The sequence below is a fragment of the Alosa sapidissima genome, chromosome 15 (genome assembly GCF_018492685.1).
Source record: "Alosa sapidissima isolate fAloSap1 chromosome 15, fAloSap1.pri, whole genome shotgun sequence".
Lineage (NCBI taxonomy): Eukaryota > Metazoa > Chordata > Actinopteri > Clupeiformes > Clupeidae > Alosa > Alosa sapidissima.
The window spans coordinates 21,391,338-21,414,272 of NC_055971.1; the positions used below are offsets into that span (position 1 = coordinate 21,391,338).

A 22,935-nucleotide genomic window follows, 5' to 3' on the forward strand; every position below is an offset into this window, starting at 1 on the left:
TTTTATGAAATGAGTTTAATTAATTGCAGTATATTGCAAGCATTGACTCTGTCCTGATCATCTGAAGCCTTGGACCTGATGACATTATTATCACAATAATTATTACAATGTTACCATATCGATGATCTGTGACAGGGTGATCTGAAGGGTGACATTCAGGATGTCTCCTGTGTCTTCCACCGGCCGCAGAGCATTCGAGTAGTTACTGAATAAATCCTTCAAAAGCTTCTGAGCATAACTTGTATGGGCACTCCGACAGGCTATGATACAACAGTCAGAGACAGAGAGACATAGTAAGAAATCACATTTTAAATATGCCATGTCTAAAAAAATAATAATTTGTATTTTGGAAATAAAGATATTCTATTAGGAGTATTAAAGATTGTTTTAATAAGTGAGTAAGAAAAGTGGGGCAGCCGTGGCCTACTGGTTAGCGCTTCGGACTTGTAACCGGAGGGTTGCCGGTTCGAACCCTGACCAGTAGGCACGGCTGAAGTGCCCTTGAGCAAGGCACCTAACCCCTCACTGCTCCCCGAGCGCCGCTGTTGTTGTAGGCAGCTCACTGCGCCAGGATTAGTTTGTGCTTCACCTCACTGTGTGTTCGCTGAGTGTGTTTCACTAATTCATGGATTGGGATAGAGACCAAATTTCCCTCACGTGATCAAAAGAGTATATATACTTAGAACCACCATTGGAGTCCCAAGAACCGCTTTTCAAGTTGGCATTTTACACACAAAAAGATGATAAGTGAAAGTTTTTCCAGAGGTCCTGAATGTCATCACTTCACCATAGATCACAGTGTGATCTGCTATCACATTTTTAGATGTAGTAACTATTGATATATTTTGTTGAAAATTTGCTGTATCTTTTCATGGAATGACAAGAACTACTAAGACTGTGAAAACACATCCTGAAAAGTAAGAAGACTCCATTCCTCAGGAAATATTATTACTATTTTGGATGGACGGCAAAGCATTTTTTCCATCAAAGCATTGTTTGTTTGTTTGTTTTTTCAAGAAATGCCTGTGCCTTGTACTGACATAGAAAGCATGTTATTGTGCCAGATGGCCCGAGCAGAAAGGTCTACGCTGGTAGATTACCAACCATTTGAGGCTATAGCAAACAAGAGATAAAGTAAAGCTGCCATCACTAGCAAGTAGATATAGCCTTCCTTTTGGTCTCTCTGATCACATATATGAATATAACATCTGCTATAAAATATATGTAGGCCTATACAAAAAACATGTATTGTATAAACACATGGATATTTTAAATATGATTAAATTCAAGGATGGTGCATTTGAAAATGCTGACAATTCCATCATGTCCGATTCCCTGCAAGGATGTATCATTCACACATCTTAAAACTGTCACCTGTCACCAAATAAATGAATGTGAAACGCCATGTGAAAACTGATTATTCTAACGCGAACAACTAGCATCCGTTTGTAGTAGGCTACTCTTTGAGGATAGGAGGATTGGGGCAGGCCAGATGTTCACAGAGCTCTGTCATCTCAGTAAAGCCCTCAATAGTCCAGAAAGGCAGGAGGATTACTCTAATCAGCCCTGCACAGCAAATACTTAAAACGTCTGAACGTGCCTGAGAAAACAGTGAGAGCAACTAAATGTGTCTAGACTTATCATTTCTCTGTAAATAACAACAATGAATGAAATACAATGTAGGCCTAGGCCTACTTCCACATGACATTTTAAGGTGATATCATGTAACTGGGAGTTTAAGTGCAATTTGGTTAGAAGATGCTCAAAGCAACGTGCGTGAAACATCCTGATATAGTCTACAAATTGACAGTTTTTTTGACACGTGTTTTACAATTGTTTTGCATATTGCTATTGCACAACTAACAACAAAAACTCTGTGAAACCATCTGTTAACTGCATCATTTTAGGCTAACAAATACGTGTAGCAGTTAAGAGATAGTTGGCATAATGTAGGCCTATTACCTGGTATAAAATGCACGGAAAACAAGAGAAGAAGAAGTGCATATATTCCACGAGGCTTCATCTTTTTGGAAATTACTCCTCGACTGCATGCGGTTACAATTCTAGTTTAAGAGTTAAATGTTCCTACAGATAGCCTATACATGTAGGTAACAGCCAGGCTTGACAAGCGCAGGACGGACTAGGATAAAGCAGCACAGCATCGTTTAATCAGGACGTCACATGACTGTAGGCTACTCAAGTTCAGTGACAGACTGAGAGGACAGACTTGTAAAAATGCGAGCCCCATCTGTTCTGCACGTCTAGAGACCTCAAAAAGGACGCATCTCTCAGAATCAAAACAGCGTGTATTCAATAGCATATGTCTTTCTTACTCAGCGTCAAGAAAAGCACAATTTTCATGGAAATCGAGGACAATGGTAACCATACTATATAGTCCTTTTCAGTGAGATTTATGAAATTGTTCACATATAGGCTAATCTTGACAGCCAAAGGTTTGTCAAACGAAGGACTACTGCAGACTTGTAGCTACTATTCATTTTTAACAAACAGCTGTCACTACATTACCTGCACCTGCAATTCATAACCACGGGGTAGCGCTGCATAATCCATTTTCAATTATTACTTGAGAGAAAGCGGAGTCATCAATGGTATAGTCTAGATAGGCTGCTAATAACCTACTACAACATGTGTGGGGGACAAAGTGTGATACCCTGTTCACACAGAGTAAAAGACTTACATTTCTGGGAAATAATAACCTAAAGGATACAGAACAGTGTCAGAGTAGTTGCTTGTTGTAGATAGATAGATAGACAGATAGATAGATAGATAGATAGATAGATAGATAGATAGATACTTTATTGATCACCAAGGGGAAATTCAATTGTATGTCAAGTATGACTGAAATTAAAATAATGACTAAAGGCTACACATCTCCCTGTAGCTTTTCTTCATTGGTCTCATCAGTTTTTAAAGTATTCCACTCTCTGTTAAAGTAACACAACATAGGAAATTACTTACTTTCCTTCTATTTTCAATGTACAGGGTATTCAGCCAGTGCTACTGCATGGGGTGCCCAATTCGCTGAAAACTGACAACAGGGTCTCATGTTTGTTTCGGAACAATATAGTGCAGTATCAGCTATACCAGGTTAACATCGTCAACATAGTTTTAGCATTATTCCAGGTTAACATCGATTATAAGTCTGGTTATCATCAAAATAAGTGTGAAGCCATTATTGTAAAGGTATAAAAGCCATGATCATCATTACAGTGCATGAAAATGCACTGTTCTGTTATCCGAAGTCTTCTTCTTCTTCTTTCTATCCATTCATCCTCTTCAAACCATTCACTCATCTACCCATTAAACTATCCCATCAACATCCATTCAACTTTCTGTCTATCAACATCCATTACACTATCTAAATTCAACTTTTAAACTATATACTCTGTCTCAGGCTTTAAGCATACAATCTGGCTCTCTTAAGACTACAGATTCTGTTCCTATTTCCTCTGCCCACAACTGTTTCAAAATAAATGTCCTCACTACAATAATTCACTATTAAATAATTTAACTATTTAAACTACTCAACTATTTAACTGTTCAGCCATTTCAACTGTCAGTTGTTATCAACTATGACTTATGCCAACTGTTATCAAATAAAAGTTTGTTTTGCATTTTATGTTAATATACAGTATGTTTATATTTTCATGCACTGGTAATTTCCTCGAAATTACATTTTCACCAAATCACACCAAACAATGATTGTGTAACAGAAATAATGGCACTATAGCAAAATGTGTAATTGAAACAATCTTACTCTTAATAGATAGATATAGTTTATTCATCCCGAGGGAAATTTTAGGCACCCAGTAGCTTATACAACCAAAACACACCACACATACACACATATACCTCACATACATAAAAATCACTCACAGAAATGTAAAAAGTAAAGAGCATGAAGTGATTAGGTCTGGTATAGACTGACCCGGTGATGCATTGACCATGATAAGGTGCTATAGTCTGTGTAATGGTAGTGCAAAAGTGAACAGTGCAGGGATTTGAACAGTGCAATAACCTAGACTGTTGTTAAATACTATGACTATGAATAGACAATAATGTAAACATATATTGCTTGACAAATAAAAAAGATAATATAGCCTATAGAACAATAGAATAACAAAAAAGTAAGTTATAAAGATAAAGATTGTAGAAGCAACAGGTGTAAATGTTATGACCACCAGATTGTGTAGATGGGCTAATATAGCCTGTAAGACATGCAGTCAGATGGACAGCAGACACCGTGATATGATGGGGACAGAGAGAGACAGGCTCATGCTGAAAAGTCCATTTCTCCTCTCCCCTATTGTGTGGCGTTGAAAAGTTGGATGACCCTGGGGACAAAGGACCTCTTCAACCTGTCTGTTGAACATGACAGTGACAAAAGTCTGTAACTGAACATGCTATATAGATACATGGAAAGTGTTTTGACATAGCACCCACTGGTGGTCAAATGTCAATAGATTTGATGACCCTTTAAGTGAAGGGAGGCCAAAGATTAAAATCTTCAATCCCATGCCCCCTAATCAGAGTTTGATTAAGCTATGCAGTCACTTCCTGTTTGGAACGGTGTGTTACATGACGACATAGTGATAAAACATTCTTCCAGTGTGAGAAGACAAGAGTTTATCTTTAAGACTGGACAGAATCAGTAGGAATGTCTAAAACAGTTTTGATTAAAACCTAATACGCCTACAGCAGTGTTCATACTTTTTGTGCTGTATTGGGCTGAGAAGGAAATCTGATTTATGTATAATGCAAACCTTTTAAATATGATTTTGAAGAAACAGAAGGGACAAGAAAATAAAACCCCTCCCACACACAAATGATTGTATTGCAACAGAAAACATAGCCATACATTACTGATAAACCTGGCTTTACCTAAAAATGTGCATTGCATTGACTAATCTTGCACTGACTAATCAGCCTGGATACCAACAGTACCACTACATTGCAGATTTCACAGTGATTTACCGTACATGCATTGCATTCTTGCAGGGTGGGGAGACACTTTTTGATCATAAACAGATGTACTCTACTGGGTGTTACTAAAACCACTGCCGTCCAGCTTGAAGGAAACTCCTGTTTTGTTTACACATTTAGGGCTCATACCAGTGTCCCATAGGAACCACGATTTCCTGCTCTGGTCTCAAGACACACTACAGAGGCACCGCCCTAACTAATATACTAGAATATGCGGGCTGAAGAAAATGTTCTTGTTCAGAGAAAAAGTACATTTTCATCAGTGGCTTGTATAGCCTACCATGTACTGTAGGTTTAACTCAGCTCAAGCAACACAAGGACAAAAGCTATTTCTGGCACTGAAGGTGGTCAGTTTCGCGCTCAGTGTATTTAATTATTTCAATTTATAAGCCGCGCAAGTGTGAAAACACATAGAGAATTTAATGAGTTGGCCTAGTTGATTCGGAAAGCGGATAGTTCAATGGTGAACTGTGTAACACACTGACTAATGTAGGATATAGTAAGATGAAAGTGAAATTTTAAGGCCTTGGTTGATTCAGGCCACTCACACCACCACCCCTGAGGTCATTCTATTATGTTTGAACTTCAAGCTTCCATTTCTTTGGTAGTAGGCACATAAATGTCTAAGATTAAAAATGTCTCGTCTTGTTTCTCACATAGAAGTGGAGAAGTAAAAATATACGGATAGCTTCCAAACTCACAATAAACATCTGCTTTGCACCCACACTAGCCCAATCTACTACACTCCATTATCCCAATAAACAAAGAGCGGCAAACACTAAACCCCCTTTGCTTGGCACTGCTCAGAATAAGCTATATGCAGGTGTTTCAACTATCCTCATGTGGTTAAATCCCCGCTCTACACCTGAGACAGTCAACGCCTATGATACTCATAGTGTAGTCAAAGTTTTAGGATATCGTAACAAAGCCTAATCTGTTAGTTTGGTTGTTTGTGCTGCCCGGCAGCACAAGCTGGTGATTTCACTGTCAAATGATCCCTCTGACGAAGGTGGATGTGACATGGCAGGCGGTTTTGGCTGTGAATGATACCTAACAACCCTCTTGACAGACCAGAGGATAATTTAACTATCAAATGAATCCCCGGGAAATGGAGAAGAGTTACTGGCCTCACGGTCTTTGGTATCTCTACTACTTACACTTAGGGGTCAGGGTTTGTAAAGCTTCACTTTTTTTGTGCACAGGGAAAAACATAAAGAGGAGTTATTTAAAGAAGCAGGATATTTCCATGATGCATGTGGTATCATGAAAGAATGGTGCCCTGCAGGCGCCTCTAGACAGTTATAAAATAATGCCCTTTCTCTGGTCAGAATGGATATTGTATTCATACATTTTATAAATGTTTTCATGAATTATATCAATAGTTTATGAATAGAGTTTGTTTAAAAAGTGGTAAAAAAAAGCATTAGTTGTGGATGGTTTAAATTCCAATCCCTATATGACAGACAGACTCAACTTGCAATCATCATCTGAACTCCCGCCTTTACTTTTTTAAGGTCTAAGTTACATTCTAGACAGATTGTTGAGAGGAGAGAGAGAACAAAGTCACCTTGATTTCAGACTCACATAACTCTCCCTTCTATCTCTAGGCCTGAGGTCTGGAAATTCCAAGACAGCAAATGTTGGTAAAGAATTCTCGACAGGGTTACACAACTGGAGAGGACGGGAAGAACAAAACACTGAGTTTGCATGTGTGAGTGTGAGAGAGAAAGACACAGAGAGAAAAATGAAATCCCCAGTTAAAATAGCTGTGGATTTTGTAGAAGGAAGTAAATGACAGGTTCCCTTTTTTGTGCACGCGTGCTCCCTCTCTCCCTCTTTCTCCGTCTCTCTCTCACACACTCTGTCTCCCTCCCTCTGTTTCTTTCTCTCATGCTGACTAATGACTCTGATAGGAAAATCAGCACAGCTTATCAGAAGTGACTCTTCTTTGTTTCCTCTTTTGTATGGAACCTTAAGCACACCTCAAAATTCAAAACAGGGATACTATAGCATAGAGATGCACCAACACTTCCCAAATAGCATAAAACCACACTCTTAACCAACTATTTAAATAAAAGTTTTAACTACTGTCCAATGTTAACTGCTGAGATACAACTACACATTATCGTCTAATCACTTTAACTCGTATTAGTCCAGATTTAGCATTATTTTGCATTTAACATAGGCTACAGTAGAAATATAAAAATCATCAGTTTTATCATGTGCAGACAGTTGAATGGAGAAGGTATGTATTCAGACATAGATAACAACAACCCAGGTTAAGAGTAATGATGTACAATTGGTGTCAACTATGAAAGAACTGCAACACTCCAAACAAAGAGGACTGACATAGCAATCTTTCAGACATAAACGGTTTAAAACGAAACATTTCCAGACATTTCCAGGAAGAAGTTATTGGACTGACAATTCCTTTGTCAAAATCACTAGCCACCACTATGCATAAAAAAGCACAAATATCTCAGTAAGTTAGATAGGTTTCACAGCTGAGTGGATCATTAAATTAATACATCAATAAAACACATACAATATAATAAACTCCATACTGAAACTGCTTAGTATGATTAATAATCCAGTTCTTTGATAGGCCTATATTTTTTTTGCAAAATTGCACCAATTTGAATTCTGAGAGACACAATTTGTTGAGTACAGCAGATTATTAAGTAATATCAAACAAGTTTTTTTACAGTGACAGGCATGCTCTTGGATTCATCTACAACAGCACACATGGTTTCTTGGCAGTAGTTGGCTGTGGATTGAGGAAAGCACGCACAGCCTCTGCAAACACCTCCTTTATGCCATCTTGGTTAAGAGCCGAGCACTCCAGGTACTTGATGGCCTGGATTTGTCGGGCCAGCGCCTGGCCCTGTTGTAGGGTGACAGTAGTCTGGTTCTGATCCTTCAGCTTCTTCTGGATCTCAGGGTCATTCCGCAGATCCTTCTTGGTGCCCACCAGCAGGATGGGGGTGTTGGGGCAGTGGTGCGTCACCTCGGGGTGCCATTTGTGCTTGACATTCTCATAGGAAGGCGGGCTTGCGATAGAGAAGCAGATGACGAAGACGTTCGTCTGTGGGTAGGAAAGGGTGCGGAGGCGGTCATACTCCTCCTGGCCGGCAGTGTCCCACAAGTTCAGACTAATAGTCCTACTGTCCACGGTCACCTGGGAGCTGTAGTTGTCAAACACGGTAGGGATGTACTCGCTGGGGAAGGCGTTGGTTGTGTAGGAAATGAGGAGACAAGTTTTTCCGACAGCTCCGTCTCCGACCACCACACACTTTATACTCTGCATGTTGGCACCTTCACTGCTTTATGCACCTGCAGCAGAGGACAGACAGAAGGCATGTCACATACAACATTTCCAAAGAGTTATCTGTGGATGTTCATGTTTATAATACTGAATTATTCTGTTTCCAAAATGTTATCTACAGTAGATGCTGTTAAATAGATTTTCAAATAGATAGAGATGCTGTTAAATAGATTTTCAGAGTAAGATACCAGTTAAAATCCATCTTGTTCAAAGGTTTAGTGTTCAACTGATGCTGATGGTAAAATTCAAAATAAGCTTAAATGTTCACTAAGAGATGCTGAAACGTGTATAGAAACACAGAGTGCAACATTAGACACCAAAACACTTGGTGGTTGTAATAATTCTCACATTCTATACACAGCAGTCATCTCACACTATTCACACCCCATCTTTGACTGTACTGCATTCGTCTAGCCTAAGTATATTTATAGTGCTGTGGCAAGACCTAGCTATTTTCACTAAGACTACTCTCTCAGAACTGGCGTTAACCGGTATCTGAGTCTTGTGTAATTACTTCTGTATTTATTCAACATTCTGAATCCATGAAGGATAATTGAGCAATCATTACCAGTGTTTAGATGACAAAATAAATGTGTGATTACATCATAGGAAGGTATATTAGTAAATTACAACATATAGGACTATTCATAAGTCATCTGACTTTTTTTTTTCTATAATCCCCACTCCTGTCATACAACAAATTAAATCACTAGATTAACATGATGCAACGAAACAATGCAGCAACTGATTAGAGAGATTGAGTCTTGACCTTGAACCCAGTTCATACCATCTGGGTAATTTACCCTGGTGGTATATACAAGAATATTGACTATTAATAACCTTTTAAGGATTTACTGGTAGGCTATCTCTTACTGTCCCCATGAGTCACGCGGAACCTATTGCACAGACTTTGCCTATACTTCCCGTTTTCTCAGAGGGAAAGTAGCACGGATATTGACAAAAGGAGATAACTTACGAAAAGTTTTAAACATTTTAAATCTTTATAAAGATATCACACTAATGTAGACCTAGTAGTTTTACCCTACACACACACACACACACACACACACACACAGTAGCCTAAGCTATGTGCAGAATAGCAAAATCATAAATCATGAATCCTACTTGCAGTTGACAGACAGTCAGATAAAACTGTCGGAATCTATGAACCGAGCAGGTTCGTCGAGCGGAAAACAGATGCGCGCGTAAAAAAAAAAAAGAAGCAAATATGTAGTGAATTAGAATAACAAAATTTCCAAACAAATGTGTTCTACAATAAATAACACCATGTCAATAACATATTGCGATATAAACTAAATCTTTTGGAATTCATGACTCACACGAAGTGTTGAAAATCTATGCACTGCGATCACGGTTGAGTTATCAGGGTGGTGACATTCGCCTTGACACAGAAGTAGCGGACCTGTCACTCAACCCATTGCCTTGGCTGCTCTTCTCTGTGCAACTTTAAGTAGCCTCACTACAAACACAAACTCTGTTTAACACAATAAATAATAAAAGCTCACCAAACATACTCTTTATCCAGCGAAAGCCCTTGACCAGTCTAGCGTCGTCCAAGTTGAAAAGTAGGAGAGGACGCTTTGAAGGAAGTTAGTGCAGTTCACAAAGAGGAAGTAAAACACAAACAGTTGCCTATATTAGCCCACGCTCAAATGTATTGACTAAGCGGGTTAACTGTTGGGCTGGACTATTTCAACACTGTCAATCCCACCGATGTCTAAAAAGTTCATGTTGAGATCAATCAGCCACAGGGCTATAGGCCTACGGATCAATAGCCTACCTAAACAGGCTGAATTAGTCTAATCAGTTTAGATTACATTAACCAATACTACTTTTAAATTCAGTTTATTTAAATGATTGTTAAGGTTAGCCTATTCAAACGCTATTTTACACTCCATCTTTCAGATAAAGCTTCAGATAAAATCTTAGCCTATACCTATTGCATATAAGATAGGCTATTCAATAATGGCCATGTAGGTTGCTAGTTTTGCGTAGGCCTATACGACCGAGGTGAACTGTAGGTTCCTGGTTTTAGTCAACAGGCCTGATGCATTATAATGCCTCCAGAATTATTTGCAGTGCTTTAGTCAGCGACTTTTAGCAAATTCAGTCGTCTTTGTCCACATTAGGCATGTGTGTTTTAAGTTGGGCTAGCAATATCTGGGAAAATATAGCCTGTTCGTAAATTACACAATTGTAAATAAAGATTTTACATCAGGATGTCGTAGATGGGAGGTGGGGAGAAGTTCATTATTCTGAATATTTAGCACCCATAATTAAATATAGGCCTATGCCGCAGGGTGGCGTCATACTTACGTTCAAATACGTTCAAATGTGACAATTTCATTGCTTATGTTCTTTCTCCTCCACTACACTAGGAGGTAGTGAAGATAGCAAACTTGAGCAAAGCGCATTCTGCAGTTTTCAGTCAGGACGTTGTGAGATGAAGCGCAGGAGCTGCTGCATCGCGACAGGAGTGGAGGCTGCAGCTTCGTTGACCTGATAAATCTTTGAAAGCTTGTGCTGGAATTGTGTGGACTCATACAAAGGAACAACTTTTATTTCTTTGGGGAATCTGTATCTTCACATTCCATTCAAGAGGACTTCTGTGAGGTTTCACCATGCAGCGAAAGGACGAACCCAGCTAGGGAACCATATAGCTCACCGCTGCTAGCTGTCAGCTGGACCAGCCAACAAGCGGCCTCTCGTTACGTTCACATCAAGGGATTTGGCAAGACCCAAGTAAGTAGCAGTGTAAGTTATCTTTTAGGGCATTTGGTTAAACTGGACCTTTTTCTGAGTGTCTTTGTTTGTGATAAGATTTTTTGGTGGTGCTATTTTGCAATCCTTACGGAGTAACGTTAAACCCTGTCCATCGTTATACGTACGTTACGTTTGCTAACCTGGTAGAATTGCTAGATAGATGGAATTCCTGACGCGCTTGTCCTAGACTATTTGAACAGCGAACCACATTGAAAGACGCTTGATAGGTGATATTGTCGGTGGTGACCGTTCAGTGCAGCGCACGAAAGGTAGTAAACCATTTCGACAAGCTTGGCTAACTGATATTAGAGCACTTTAGCTAGGTATCGAGTAGCAGTACCATCTGTCCCAAAGCGCAATCGTACGTAACGTTAGCGTTTGCTATATGACAAACTGGCTAGACTATGTGGCAAACAGGTGACATCATGAACATACTGGGACTGTTAGTTGACTGACCTTATGTTATTACATGTTTGAGTCTAATATTAAGTTATTTGCTGCAATAAGGTATCTCCAGAGAGTGTTGACGCGGCAATTGAGGATCTCGGCTATCTCGGTAACGTTTGATATGGAATTCGATATAACATTAGCTAACGTTATAGCCAAGGTAGCTAACGTTAGCTAAAATTCACACGTTAACGTCACCACATATTTTAGCTAACGTTAGAGAGAGATTGGCAAACTTGGCTTGCTATATTTTGCTAACTGGTAGCTCGTCGCCAGCTGTGTGAAAGCTGTAAATTGAAAGGCTTTTTTATACGGGTAAGTACAGGTAACCTTCGTCTGGTCCTTTTACGGTAGTTATTGGGGATTTCGTTTCTAGTCAAATTCTCTCACCGAATCGTGTCGGCGTCGATTGCAACGCAACTAAAATTTCTAACGTTAGTTATCTTTAGCCATGGTATCATGTACATTCATAAAGTGTAAAATTACGCATTGTAACGTTAGGTTAATCACACAATTTGGCTTCGTGCCCGTTTTGCAATATTAGTGGGTGCCTTTCTTTGATTCCTTTCTAACTAAGGGCTAGTTAGTGAGTCCTCACTACCTTGACACATAGGATAAATCAGCAAAGTAAATGTAATAACTCTAAACTTCACTTGCGTTGGGAAACATTAATCAGCCAACAGCCAACAACAGTGTCTTCACCTGTTATGTAATGTATGGGCTAGCCACTCAGATTATTAGCTAACGTTAGTAGGTTCACCTTCCCAGTGGTTATAGCCTCTCAACCATAGGATAAACTGTTTAACTTATTGGTTCAAAAGCTTTTGCATGTTGTTTGTCAGGTAGACTGCGAATCTACATTCCCGTGCGTAACCCTCACAGTGGTGGCTCAAGTTGATACATGTGTCTATCGAGTTGCCAAGTGATGCGTCATGACTTCTATTTGGACTGCCTTTACCATTGGAATTTAAAGTGAGGATAATAAAGCAATGTTCCGCTCCCTGCATTTTTTTCCCGATCTTTGTTGACATTTTTGCATTCATTCCTCTGCAACAACAAAAACATCTTTTAATTAGTAAGGGATTGTTTTACAGCTCAGCACTGTTTGAATGTTGTGGGTGGTGATGAGAGCCTGCCAATGAGTGCAATAGCAAGCAGGTGTAATAATGACACAGACAGGAACAAGGCCATGCATGGCTAGAAGATGAGCTGTCAATAAGTAGCCTAGATGAGGAACTAATACAGCATTGTGTTTAGCCTTGTTCTACATTATTAAAGGCAAAGTATATGACACAATCATATAATCATTAAATGTTTTGTCAATGTGAAAGCTGAATGTAAGTCTTGAAGGTAGAATATAAGTTTACTTTTCACTTCATCCTGTTATCATAAACCCTTAATCCACTCTTTTTCTATTTAAATCCAGAAATATCCCCACTATGGATTTCAGCAAATCGGTCACCTTGTGGATTTTCTGTCTATGCCTGCTGGGCAAGAGTTTAATGGAGAAGCAAGGTTCTGTTGATGCTGAACAGCAGCGAAGTGACAGTAGTGTGTCAGGTAAGTGGTCTTTAATTACTTTACTTTAATTACTTTAAGATTTTTAAGCCAATTCGTTATTAGCCATTTATTGTAGTTTAATAAAACCCATTGAAAACTCCAAGTTTTAGTAGACTTGGTATGATCACAAAAACCGTGCTTCATCATGTTGGTGTGAATAAAGTTTGAAGTTTGGTTTGTATTTCCGTGCTGTAAGCTATAGACTGTGGAGGGAAAGAAGATGACTAGATGTACTAAGAAGAACAATGTAACTTAAACAGCACCTCAACTGTCCGATTTCAAACAGCCTATTTTCTATGCCACTTTAAAAGACTATCTGTGTATAAAAAACAAGACACTGCTCATCTGATTTTTTGTTTTTTAGGTGTGCTTGTATGCTGGGCATACTGTATACAACTTTCTTACTCTCTTTAAATACTACTGGGCTGTTGTGACAAGTACATTTCCCAGCTGTGGGGTCAATAAAGTCTTATCTTATCTTATCTTATCTTATCTTATCTTATCTTATCTGGTAAGATTTACTGACGTACTGGAGTTCAAACTGACTAATGCATTTACTGTAAATTCTATGCAGACAACAGACTTTACTGAATTTTTGATACTGGTTAGGCTGCTACTGGTTAGGCTGTATTAACCTGAGCCTGTTTATTATTGACCTGAGCTGTGTTTATTATTGTTGAGTGTTAGACCTGAATATAACAGGGCCCTCAGCCTTATCTGTACTTTACAATTGTGTCTAAATGTTGCAGCGCCGAGAATAGACAGAGTGTGCATCCCCCATTAAACATGGTGCTATGATCTCACAGCGGACTGTCAAATAAGGGGGACAACTGTACTGGGCTATGGTGATTTTGTCCATTCCTCTTTGTACGCTGGGAAAGTGTGTCCACCCCTAATTGAGTCGGTCGGAGTGTGTTTACACAGGATTTCTACTCGGTTGATCGAGACCGGCCAAAATATTTATTCGATTCGTTATTACCTCTTACTGTATCTCCTGCTCTGTGCTTGCACCCTCATACACTTGGTAGGAACCTGAGATGAGTAGAGAGATGCATACAGCCAAGCCCCGTTCACATATGGCAATTCATTGTCGCTTGTGACTTGTCACCTCAAAAGTTCAAAGTAACTAAACGTTAAAACTAAACGTTAAAACTAAACGTTAAAACTAACTAAACGTTAAAAAAGTATTTTTTCACTAAAACGTTTCACATCATCAGTGGTTATTTCGCCTGCTGAATTACATCTACATCGCATAGTCTCTTGTCGCTAGTCGCCGTATAAGTGAATGGGGCTTCAGTTCAGAGATCTTGCTTCTTACCTTGAATGCTTTTACTTGCTGACTCATGGTTTGGTTAGGCTATGCTCTATTTATGCCACAGCACGGTATGCTACTGTTATTAGGATACCACAACTGGAAAAAAATGTGGACAAAGCAGTGTTCTTTCTCACCATAGTTAATAATTACCATTTGTGATGTTCACTCTGGTGTGTCTGGTCCCTCTGTACAATGTCACAGCGACAGGACATCTTTACATTTCATTTTACATTTTAGCTTTGGCCATGTTATTCAGAGAGATAAAACTGGAATTATAAAAAGGTCAGTTTCAGTCAAGCTCACACTCCTTTAAAACAGCTTTGCACAGTCATTAGTAAGACGCTCAACATAACAGAGGTGTCCATATTATAGATGCATAGTAAGAATATCTGCCATTGATGTTCAACAAATTAAGTAAGGGCTGAAAAGCAGGATAAAGCTGACATGAAATTCATCTCCATTTACAGACCTAATTGGACAAAACAAATCACCATAGTGTGTTTGTTTTACAACAAGCCACTCTGTAGTTAATTTGATCTGATAAGGTTTTCATTTAATCCGTTTGTTCCATCTTTCATTTTTGTATGTGAATATGGCTGGAAATGTAACCTGTGACATGTTATGAACGTTTTCAAAGTTATTTTCAAATGTGGAGTAATAATGCTTTTTATATACGATGAACAAATCAGTGTTGTGTGCTCAACATCTCATTGCTGGAAAAAAGAAGTGTCATGCAAGGTCTACTTGATGACGAGAAAGCAGTTGTCTGTAATGAAATGAGTTTAGAATATTTTTGGTTGAAAGGAAATTGATGTTCATTTTATTAAAATAGCCACTGCGCGTCGTCGAGTTTTTTGCCCCTTGCCCTTGTCCATTAATTCTGTATAACAGGACACCAGTGGCCGTTATCCCTACTTAATTGTCACCCTACCAGCTAATCAGCAAAGAGTACTTCTTCTCTCTGGGTGATAATGTAATATTCACCTATGTGTGTTTCAAATATGTGTAAAGGTCATAATATTCACCTTCAGTTAATCTGGAGGGTACCAAGTGAGATGTCAAAAAGTGTGTATGAAATGCATCTGTGTATGCGATTAACCGTCCCATCATGTCCATACAGGTAGCAGAAAACTTGTTTTGTAGGATGTGCAAGCCTGGGTATATTGCTGTAAAGTAGCAGAGACGTGACCGTACAGCTCTGGAACAAATTAAGAGACCACTGCACATTTTTCTGATGTCATCCTATGGTGGCTGAGACATTCAAATGAGTTGACGGACATATTCAAATTCGTAGGTTAGTGTTACCTACAGTGGCACATGCAAGATAACTCTGGGTCTGGCATACATGAAAACCAAGAAGTATTCATTAATTCAGTTATTATCCACCTTCTAAAATAAAATGTTTCTTGCAGTTACATATACCGAAACTCATGACTATGCTATTGAATAGCCATTAATGACCCTAAATTGGATTTCTGTGAAACAGATTTGCTTAATAGACCCCTTGCATGTTGGAGCTGTGGCACAAGTAGTCGCAGCGTTCGTACAATAACACATTCGGTTCCAATTGTCCATGGTGACCCAGGCTTGAATCTCTCCTGCGGTCATATCCTGATCCCGCCCCTTCTCTCTCTATCCCCTCTCTTCCTGTCACTTTTCACTAGTTTATCTGAATAAAGGCAAAAAGGCCAAAAATATGCTTAGAATAGACACATTTCATCCAACTCGGCAGTCAGGACATCAAGCAGAGGCTGCAAATTTAGTCTACTGTCGCGCCATTTTAATTCAGATCTATCCCATAAAACTTAGATCAGATTCTTATGTCGGTTAATCACAGATTTAACCCCTGTAATGGTGCTCAACAAGCGGTCAACCAGTATTAGTAAACCAACATCTCCATTTTCATCCTATGTGTCCCTCTCCCCCAACTATCTCTTTCTGTTGCTCTCTCTTTCTCTGGTAACTCGACGGCTGTATGGCCTTTTGGGGTCTAAAAATAGTTACAGGCTGGTTTTAGTTGATGCTGCTGGTATATTTAACTGGCTCTATGGTTTGTAGTTTGAGCAGTAAATGTCCTCTTGTCTTATTGTGTTTTTTAAGGAATCTCTAGGGACCAGCGTTGGAGCCTTTGAACTTTTTGCTGGAATTTTTATATTATGAGTATCAAACACTTAGTAGTTTTATGCCTCGTTTTTGTTTATTCTGTGGTACTGTTGATATGCTTTATTTTGAGGCGGTTTCCAGATATCTTTCTCATTGACTTACAGTAAGCTTAGCTAAGACCAAAATGTATTTTCTTTTAAAGATCACTGCCCACCGGTGACTACTGTACATTGAATTATCAAACACTTTCAAATATACTACATTAAAATGATAAAAACTCCTGCTATATACGGTAAGATTAGATTAGTTATGTTAAGTAGATGCAACAATTGTGAAGGGAAAAAAAGTAATTATTTTAACACAAAGGCCCATAAAACTTGGCTCATAGCAAATGGAAGAGCCATGTTCTAAGCTCAGAAGTAGGTGTGTGTCTCACACAGCCAGTGGTCGTGTGGCTGGTGTAACCTTAACGGCTATGTGTTAAAAGGACCATCCACAATTCTACTGCTATAACTGAACAGTTGTAATGTTCACACGCTTCTCTTTTTAAATGCTGGTTTGGATTGTTTGGATTCTATCTGCCAAATTTAAAAGCAATTTCTCCATTCATATAGTTTTCTTCTGGTGACAGCAGGCATGTGTTTATATGTAAATGGAAGCATAGTAGGGTTGAACAGTGTGGTTTTGATAGCCAAATAGGGATGCTTGCAGTGTGGCTTTGATAACCAAATAGGGATGCTCCTCGAACATGGCCATTACATACTTTACAATTGATTTATTTAATCAACTAGTTGATTGTTTAGATTGAGTATTGTTGCCAAAGATTTGGAAACATAGACGATTGCAAAACAGTACCGTGGAAAAGTTGACAAAGGGATCACTCTGCAGCTGCATTGCTTTAAATAGTTTAAAATATAGTATTCCACCTTTGGTATTTTTGGTTTTGTTTGTCTTACACTCTCTCTCTCTCTCTCTCACGCTTTCTCCCTTCCTCCCTCTCTCTCTCTCTTCCAGAGCTCTGTCGCATTGATAAGCCTCTGTGCAAGGATGTCAATGCCATCCTGAGCTACGAGGCTATCTGCAGCATCCACAAGCAGATGGATGACGATGCCAACGGAAACGTCGACGTGCTGGAAACGGATGGGGTGAGTGCAGCGGCGCAGCCGCACAGCCTTGGCGCGCTCAATAGGTAGAGATCGCCTCCCTGTCAGTCCCCTTGACCCTTAGTCAGTCGCGCAGCCGCATGGCCTTGGTGCGCTCAATAGGCCGAGATCGCCTCCCTGTCAGTCACCTTGACCCTTAGTCAGTCGCGCAGCTGCATGGCCTTGGTGCGCTTAATAGGCAGAGATCGCCTCCCTGTCAGTCACCTTGACCCTTAGTCAGTCGCGCAGCCGCATGGCCTTGGTGCGCTCAAGAGACAGAGATCGCCTCCCTGTCAGTCACCTTGACCCTTAGTCTGTCGTGCAGCCGCATGGCCTTGGTGCGCTCAATAGGCAGAGATCGCCTCCCTGTCAGTCACCTTGACCCTTAGTCAGTCGCGCAGCCGCATGGCCTTGGTGCGCTCAAGAGACAGTAACCCACCACAGTAACCCACCGCCTCGAAACCACAGAGATCACCTTCCTGTCAAGTCAGCTGATCACCTTCCTGCGCAGTTGCACAGTCTTAGCGCGCTCAAGAGGCAGTAACCCGCCACCTCGAAACCACAATGTTGAAACCATATAGTCTTCCTGTCAGTCACTTAGACTCCTAGTGTGTGGGAGGCACGTCCTCCAGAAGAAATAATGCACTGCACCAGTTTCATGCATTTACCTGCAACCTCCTGTCCCTTCCAAGTCTCAGTTGCGCTTTATGTGCCTCATCTACAGTAATCCCCGTAAATCCAATAGGATTGAACGGTGTAAGGTTAGCAAGGGATAATGAGATGTCACTTACACCAGTTCTCTTTAATTTGCTTGACTCCTGCTTGGGAGATGTCGTGGCTTTAAACCATAAATGAGATTAAAGGGCCCATTTAGATGTGTGTACACTGTGCTGTGGCAGTTTTGAGGGCTTTGTGTGTGTAATTCTTTGTGTGTGTGTGTGTGTGTGTGTGTGTGTGTGTGTGAGATGTGTAATGGTTCACCTTTAATCTTCCTTGTGAGGAGGGGGTCCTCCTGTTGGACCTTTTACACCACCACCACTGCCTCCTCCTTCTCCTTTACGGGTGTGACCGAATGCTCTGGCATTCAGAATGCCGGGAAAGGTCAGGGCCGGCCAGAGTGCCACTGTAAGTAATCCGTCTGCAGATGGATAGAGCTGCTGCCACCGTCATCATGCTTCCACTCCTCCGTCAGCCTGGTGCTCCGACCTATTAGCCAAAAGCTAGCGGCTCCTCTGCTCGCCCAGAGCTTCAGCAGCTGCTCGCTCCCTCCCTCCCTGGTACCGATCGGAGCCTAACGGCTCCTTTTACAGCAGCCTCCGACCGGGCGTAGCATAAGCCGCCATTCCAAGCACACGCCTCCTCAACGTGCGAAAGGATCCAACAGTGGCGGCGAGCCAGCCAGCCCCGTTGAAGTAGCCGTGCACACGCTTCCAAGCTGGGCCCTGACCAATGCAATGCTGCCTCTGTTCACCCCCCCACCACGAACTACACACACACACACACACACACACACACACACACACACACACACACACACACACACACACACACACACAGACACACACACACACACACAGACACAGACACACACACACACACACACAGACACACACACACACACACAACCGCCTACAACAATCTCCCCCGCTGCCAACTGTGAGATTAAATACGCTGACTGCTCTGCAGTGATCTGACAATTCCCAGTTGAGGGAAATCCTCCTTGTTGTGTTTAGTGTGAAGAAGCTTTGGGCCACATACTGTATTGTTGTTCACAATGGGCTGTTGCTGTAGAATTCTTTGATGTAAAGAGGAAAATCTGGCTTCCTTCCTTTGCTTAGGAGTACTTTGAGATTTTCTGAAATGGTCAATTGCGAAGGTAGAGTGGTAGGGGCACATGCTGAGTCCCCTGACATGAGTGACCTTCCTCTTTCCTAGCTTGACCTTTTGCAGAACACAATATTGAATTGTGCAGAAGTCCAGCATAATGTTCAGCTAGTTTTGTGGGCCTAATTTGTTGTGTCTGAAGCAAGACCTTGCTTGTTCTCTAAACGATGCAACACCCCCTTGTGTCATACCATTCAGCACTCTGAAAAGATTTGTATCTTTTCCCTTTACAAAAAATCTCCTTTTATGTTAGCCATTAACTTTTGAACCTTTAAAAATGCAGAAGGAACTTAATATTGCTCCCCAGTATCAATTGGCAATAGCATGTTTAGGCTGTTAAATAATAATGATAATAAAGAGACCATGCCATCCAGCAATGTCTCTTTTTTAAAACACAGTGGAAAAACCCTAACCTGACCCTAGCCAGATGAATTTCGCTCCGCCTAGCTCCACTCATCCACCTGGAACCGATCCATTGAAGTGTTGCTTCAGAAGGTTGGGCCTAATCAAAAAATGCTTGCATATGATTGAATAAGCCACTTGTCCGTCATCTATTGACGTACTACTTCAACCACTCACATCAAAGCCAACCCGTGACGCTGATAACAGTCTCACAGTCGCCTCTACGCTATGTCACATCTATGAAACTCCCGCCCTGCGTCCTGATTGACTGTACCATAAAATCGGTTGCAGAAATCACTCTCAATGGAAGAGGTCACAGATGGATGTGAGTGAAGCTAAGCGGAACGAAATTCATCTGGCTAACCCAGAAGCGTGCTCAAAATGCTGTTTGCATTCAGCAACAGTTAGAAGCATCCTTGGCCATATGAACTTTCCATGAACTCTGCCAAGGCCTTTCTGGAGCACAGCCGGTTATCAATCGGTCCATGCCACGCCACCAAGCAAACATGGCCTTTGCCCACTCACTAGTCCAGCAGATTGAAGTTGGTTGATTGGGCTTTCTATTTTGCCCCCCGGCCTCTGCAGTGGCCTATTCAGGAGTCTGTGAGTCTGGCTCACGGTCATGTGTGCTCACTGGTCGTGTACTCTAGTCTAAGGCATTTACTGCCTCCGAAGTCCTAGTGTGTCGTTGAAAATAGAACCTTCTGTGATGTTCGTGTGCTGTTCCTTGTACACATATAAAGGTGGTCTCCGGAGCACTTCAGATATTTCACATGTCTGCCAGACCAGAGGGAGTGCCTATGCGATCGTTACTATAGGTGTGTGGTTATGCCCAGTGACTTTTACAGCCCCAGGGTCCCTCTGTTAGTTGTGGTTTATTAGGTCAGACTTCCCTCAACTACCTCCATTAGCGCTCCCTCACCCAGGACTTGTGACCCGGTTCACGGAGTTCAGGAGTGACTTTAGTGTGTGTGTGCGTGTGTGTGTGTGTGTGTGTGTGTGCGCGCGTGTGTGTGCGTGTGCGTGTGCGTATGTGTGTCATGCATACGGAGAGTGCGTGCGTGTGTGTGTCATGCATACGGAGAGTTCACTTCTGAGTGAGTGCGCGCGTGTGTGTGTATGCGCTTATGTGTTTGTGTGAAGGGGATCTTTATTGCTTATAGTTGCAATTCCCCTTTTATAAGTGCTAGCTTAACCAGTAACAGAGATCCCTCTCAGCGGCACAATGTTAGCTAAAATCACAGGAAATGAGTTTGCAGCTGCCGGAGAGGGAAGCGGATGGATGGGCCCCTGCAGATTGCCAAAACACATCATGACTCTCCCATTTGTGAAGCTTTGCACAACCATGTACATAGATATGACTGACAGCTCAATTTCTCTTCCTCGTCTCTCTCTTTTTCTTTTTCTCTTTCCCTCTCTCTCTCTCTTCTTTCAGTTCTTAAGAGAGGACCTGAACTACCATGACCCTAAAGCCAAGCACAACAGTTTCCATGGAGATGACCAGTTCATCAGTGTGGAAGACCTGTGGAATGTGTGGAAAGGCTCGGAAGGTACAGTCCAGTAGCTGTGTGTGTGTGTGTGTGTGTGTGTGTGTGTGTGTGTGTGTCTGCCCGCCTGCCCCGTCTCCTGCCACGAAGTGAGAATGAGCTGGCCCTCGGGCCAAGCAGGCTGATTGCATCTGTTTGCATAAGAAGGGCTCTGTGGCAGAGAGCACACTCTCTCGGCCAGGACACTTTGTTCCAGCCAGGGTGGCCAGCTCTACAACAGCGCTTCTCCGGTGGCCTTGTGACTTCAATTTTTCTTATTATTCTTTATTTAAGTTTGTTCTTTCATTTGTGATGTTTTTTTTCTGTGATATTTTAGCATGCAGTGATGTTTTTTTTTGTTTGTTTGTTTACTTTTCTTTGTTTATTTTGTTTTTAAACCTCTTTTCTTCTTTCCTTGGCTGTCTGACTGTCTCTGTTTGTCTCTGTTTGTCTCTGTTTTTCTTTTCCGTCTCCCAGCTATTTCAATATCCCTTTTAATGTCAAGTCTAGCCATTTTATTTACTGTGTCCCATTTCGCTATCACTAATCACTGAGACAGGCCGAGGAAACAGGCCTCATGAGATGTCACTGTAGTGTGGGAAGTTAAGAGCGTGAGGGGGGGGGGGGGGGGGGGGGGTCATACTGGCTGCTGTGTGGACAGTGAATGAGTGGCGACATTGAATCTGTCACCACCACAGGGACAGGTACAGATAGGATTGCGTCCAGACTACACACACACACACACACACACACACACACACACACACACACACACACACACACTTATATACACACACACACACTTATATACACACACACACACACACACACACATATACACACACACACACACACACACACATATATACACACACACACACACACACATATACACACACACACACACACACACACATATATACACACACACACACACACACACACATATATATATATATATATATATACACACACACGCACACACACACACACCTTTCCTCGCTTTCCACTGTTATCTCACATCATGAATTCACAAATTCACACCTCACGATAAGCCCCCTGGCTGAGACTGGCTCCCTCAACGGCTCTTAGTTGCCTACTGCGCTATCTTTTCCCCCTCCTTTGGTTGCACTGGGGTGTGCTGTGCTGCATGTCAGTGAACGCAGAGCTGGCTTATGCTGCCTCTCTCTGTGCGCGCACACGCACATACACACACACACACACACACACACACACACTGAGAGAAACACAGACACAGATAACAAACACATACACTTTTAGTCAGTAACTGTCTAATTTTCTCAGTGTCCTAACTTCTCCTTCACTCTCCCTCTCTTTCTCTTGCACGCTCTCTCTCTTCCTCCCTTTCTCTCTTTTTCTCCCTCTCTCCCCTTCTCGCTCTCTGGTGTCTCTGATTCACCCTGCATTGCAGTTCTTCCTCCA

The 22,935-nt window shown here is 41.3% G+C and overlaps 2 protein-coding genes across 11 annotated transcripts in view; one reads left to right on the plus strand and one right to left on the minus strand.

Annotated features, from left to right (window-relative positions):
• Positions 1-7,231: 7,231 nt before the first annotated feature.
• Positions 7,232-9,987, minus strand: LOC121683962 (rho-related GTP-binding protein RhoG-like). 3 transcript variants are annotated; one of them, XM_042063845.1, is made up of 2 exons: positions 9,865-9,987; positions 7,232-8,337 (listed from the first exon to the last, which is right to left on the minus strand). In XM_042063845.1, the coding sequence occupies exon 2, from the start codon at positions 8,309-8,311 to the stop codon at positions 7,736-7,738; it is 576 nt and encodes a 191-aa protein (XP_041919779.1). In that variant the 5' UTR covers positions 8,312-8,337; positions 9,865-9,987; the 3' UTR covers positions 7,232-7,735. The 3 variants fall into 3 exon arrangements, with proteins under 3 accessions (XP_041919779.1, XP_041919778.1, XP_041919780.1); XM_042063844.1 differs by having other exon boundaries at positions 9,856-9,987; XM_042063846.1 differs by lacking the exon at positions 9,865-9,987 and adding an exon at positions 9,670-9,808.
• Positions 9,988-10,732: 745 nt separating this feature from the next.
• stim1a (stromal interaction molecule 1a) overlaps positions 10,733-22,935 on the plus strand; it is a 41,763-nt gene continuing 29,560 nt past the window's right edge. The window contains exons 1-4 of one of the 8 annotated variants that reach the window (XM_042063068.1): positions 10,733-11,104; positions 12,987-13,120; positions 17,553-17,683; positions 21,402-21,516. In XM_042063068.1, coding sequence (XP_041919002.1) covers positions 13,000-13,120; positions 17,553-17,683; positions 21,402-21,516 — 367 coding nt within the window. In that variant the 5' untranslated portion in view covers positions 10,733-11,104; positions 12,987-12,999. Of the gene's footprint in view, positions 11,105-11,303; positions 11,383-11,531; positions 11,670-12,404; positions 12,533-12,986; positions 13,121-17,552; positions 17,684-21,401; positions 21,517-22,935 lie in introns of those variants that run through there. The other 7 variants (XM_042063067.1, XM_042063066.1, XM_042063069.1 and 4 more) reach the window with 7 other exon arrangements.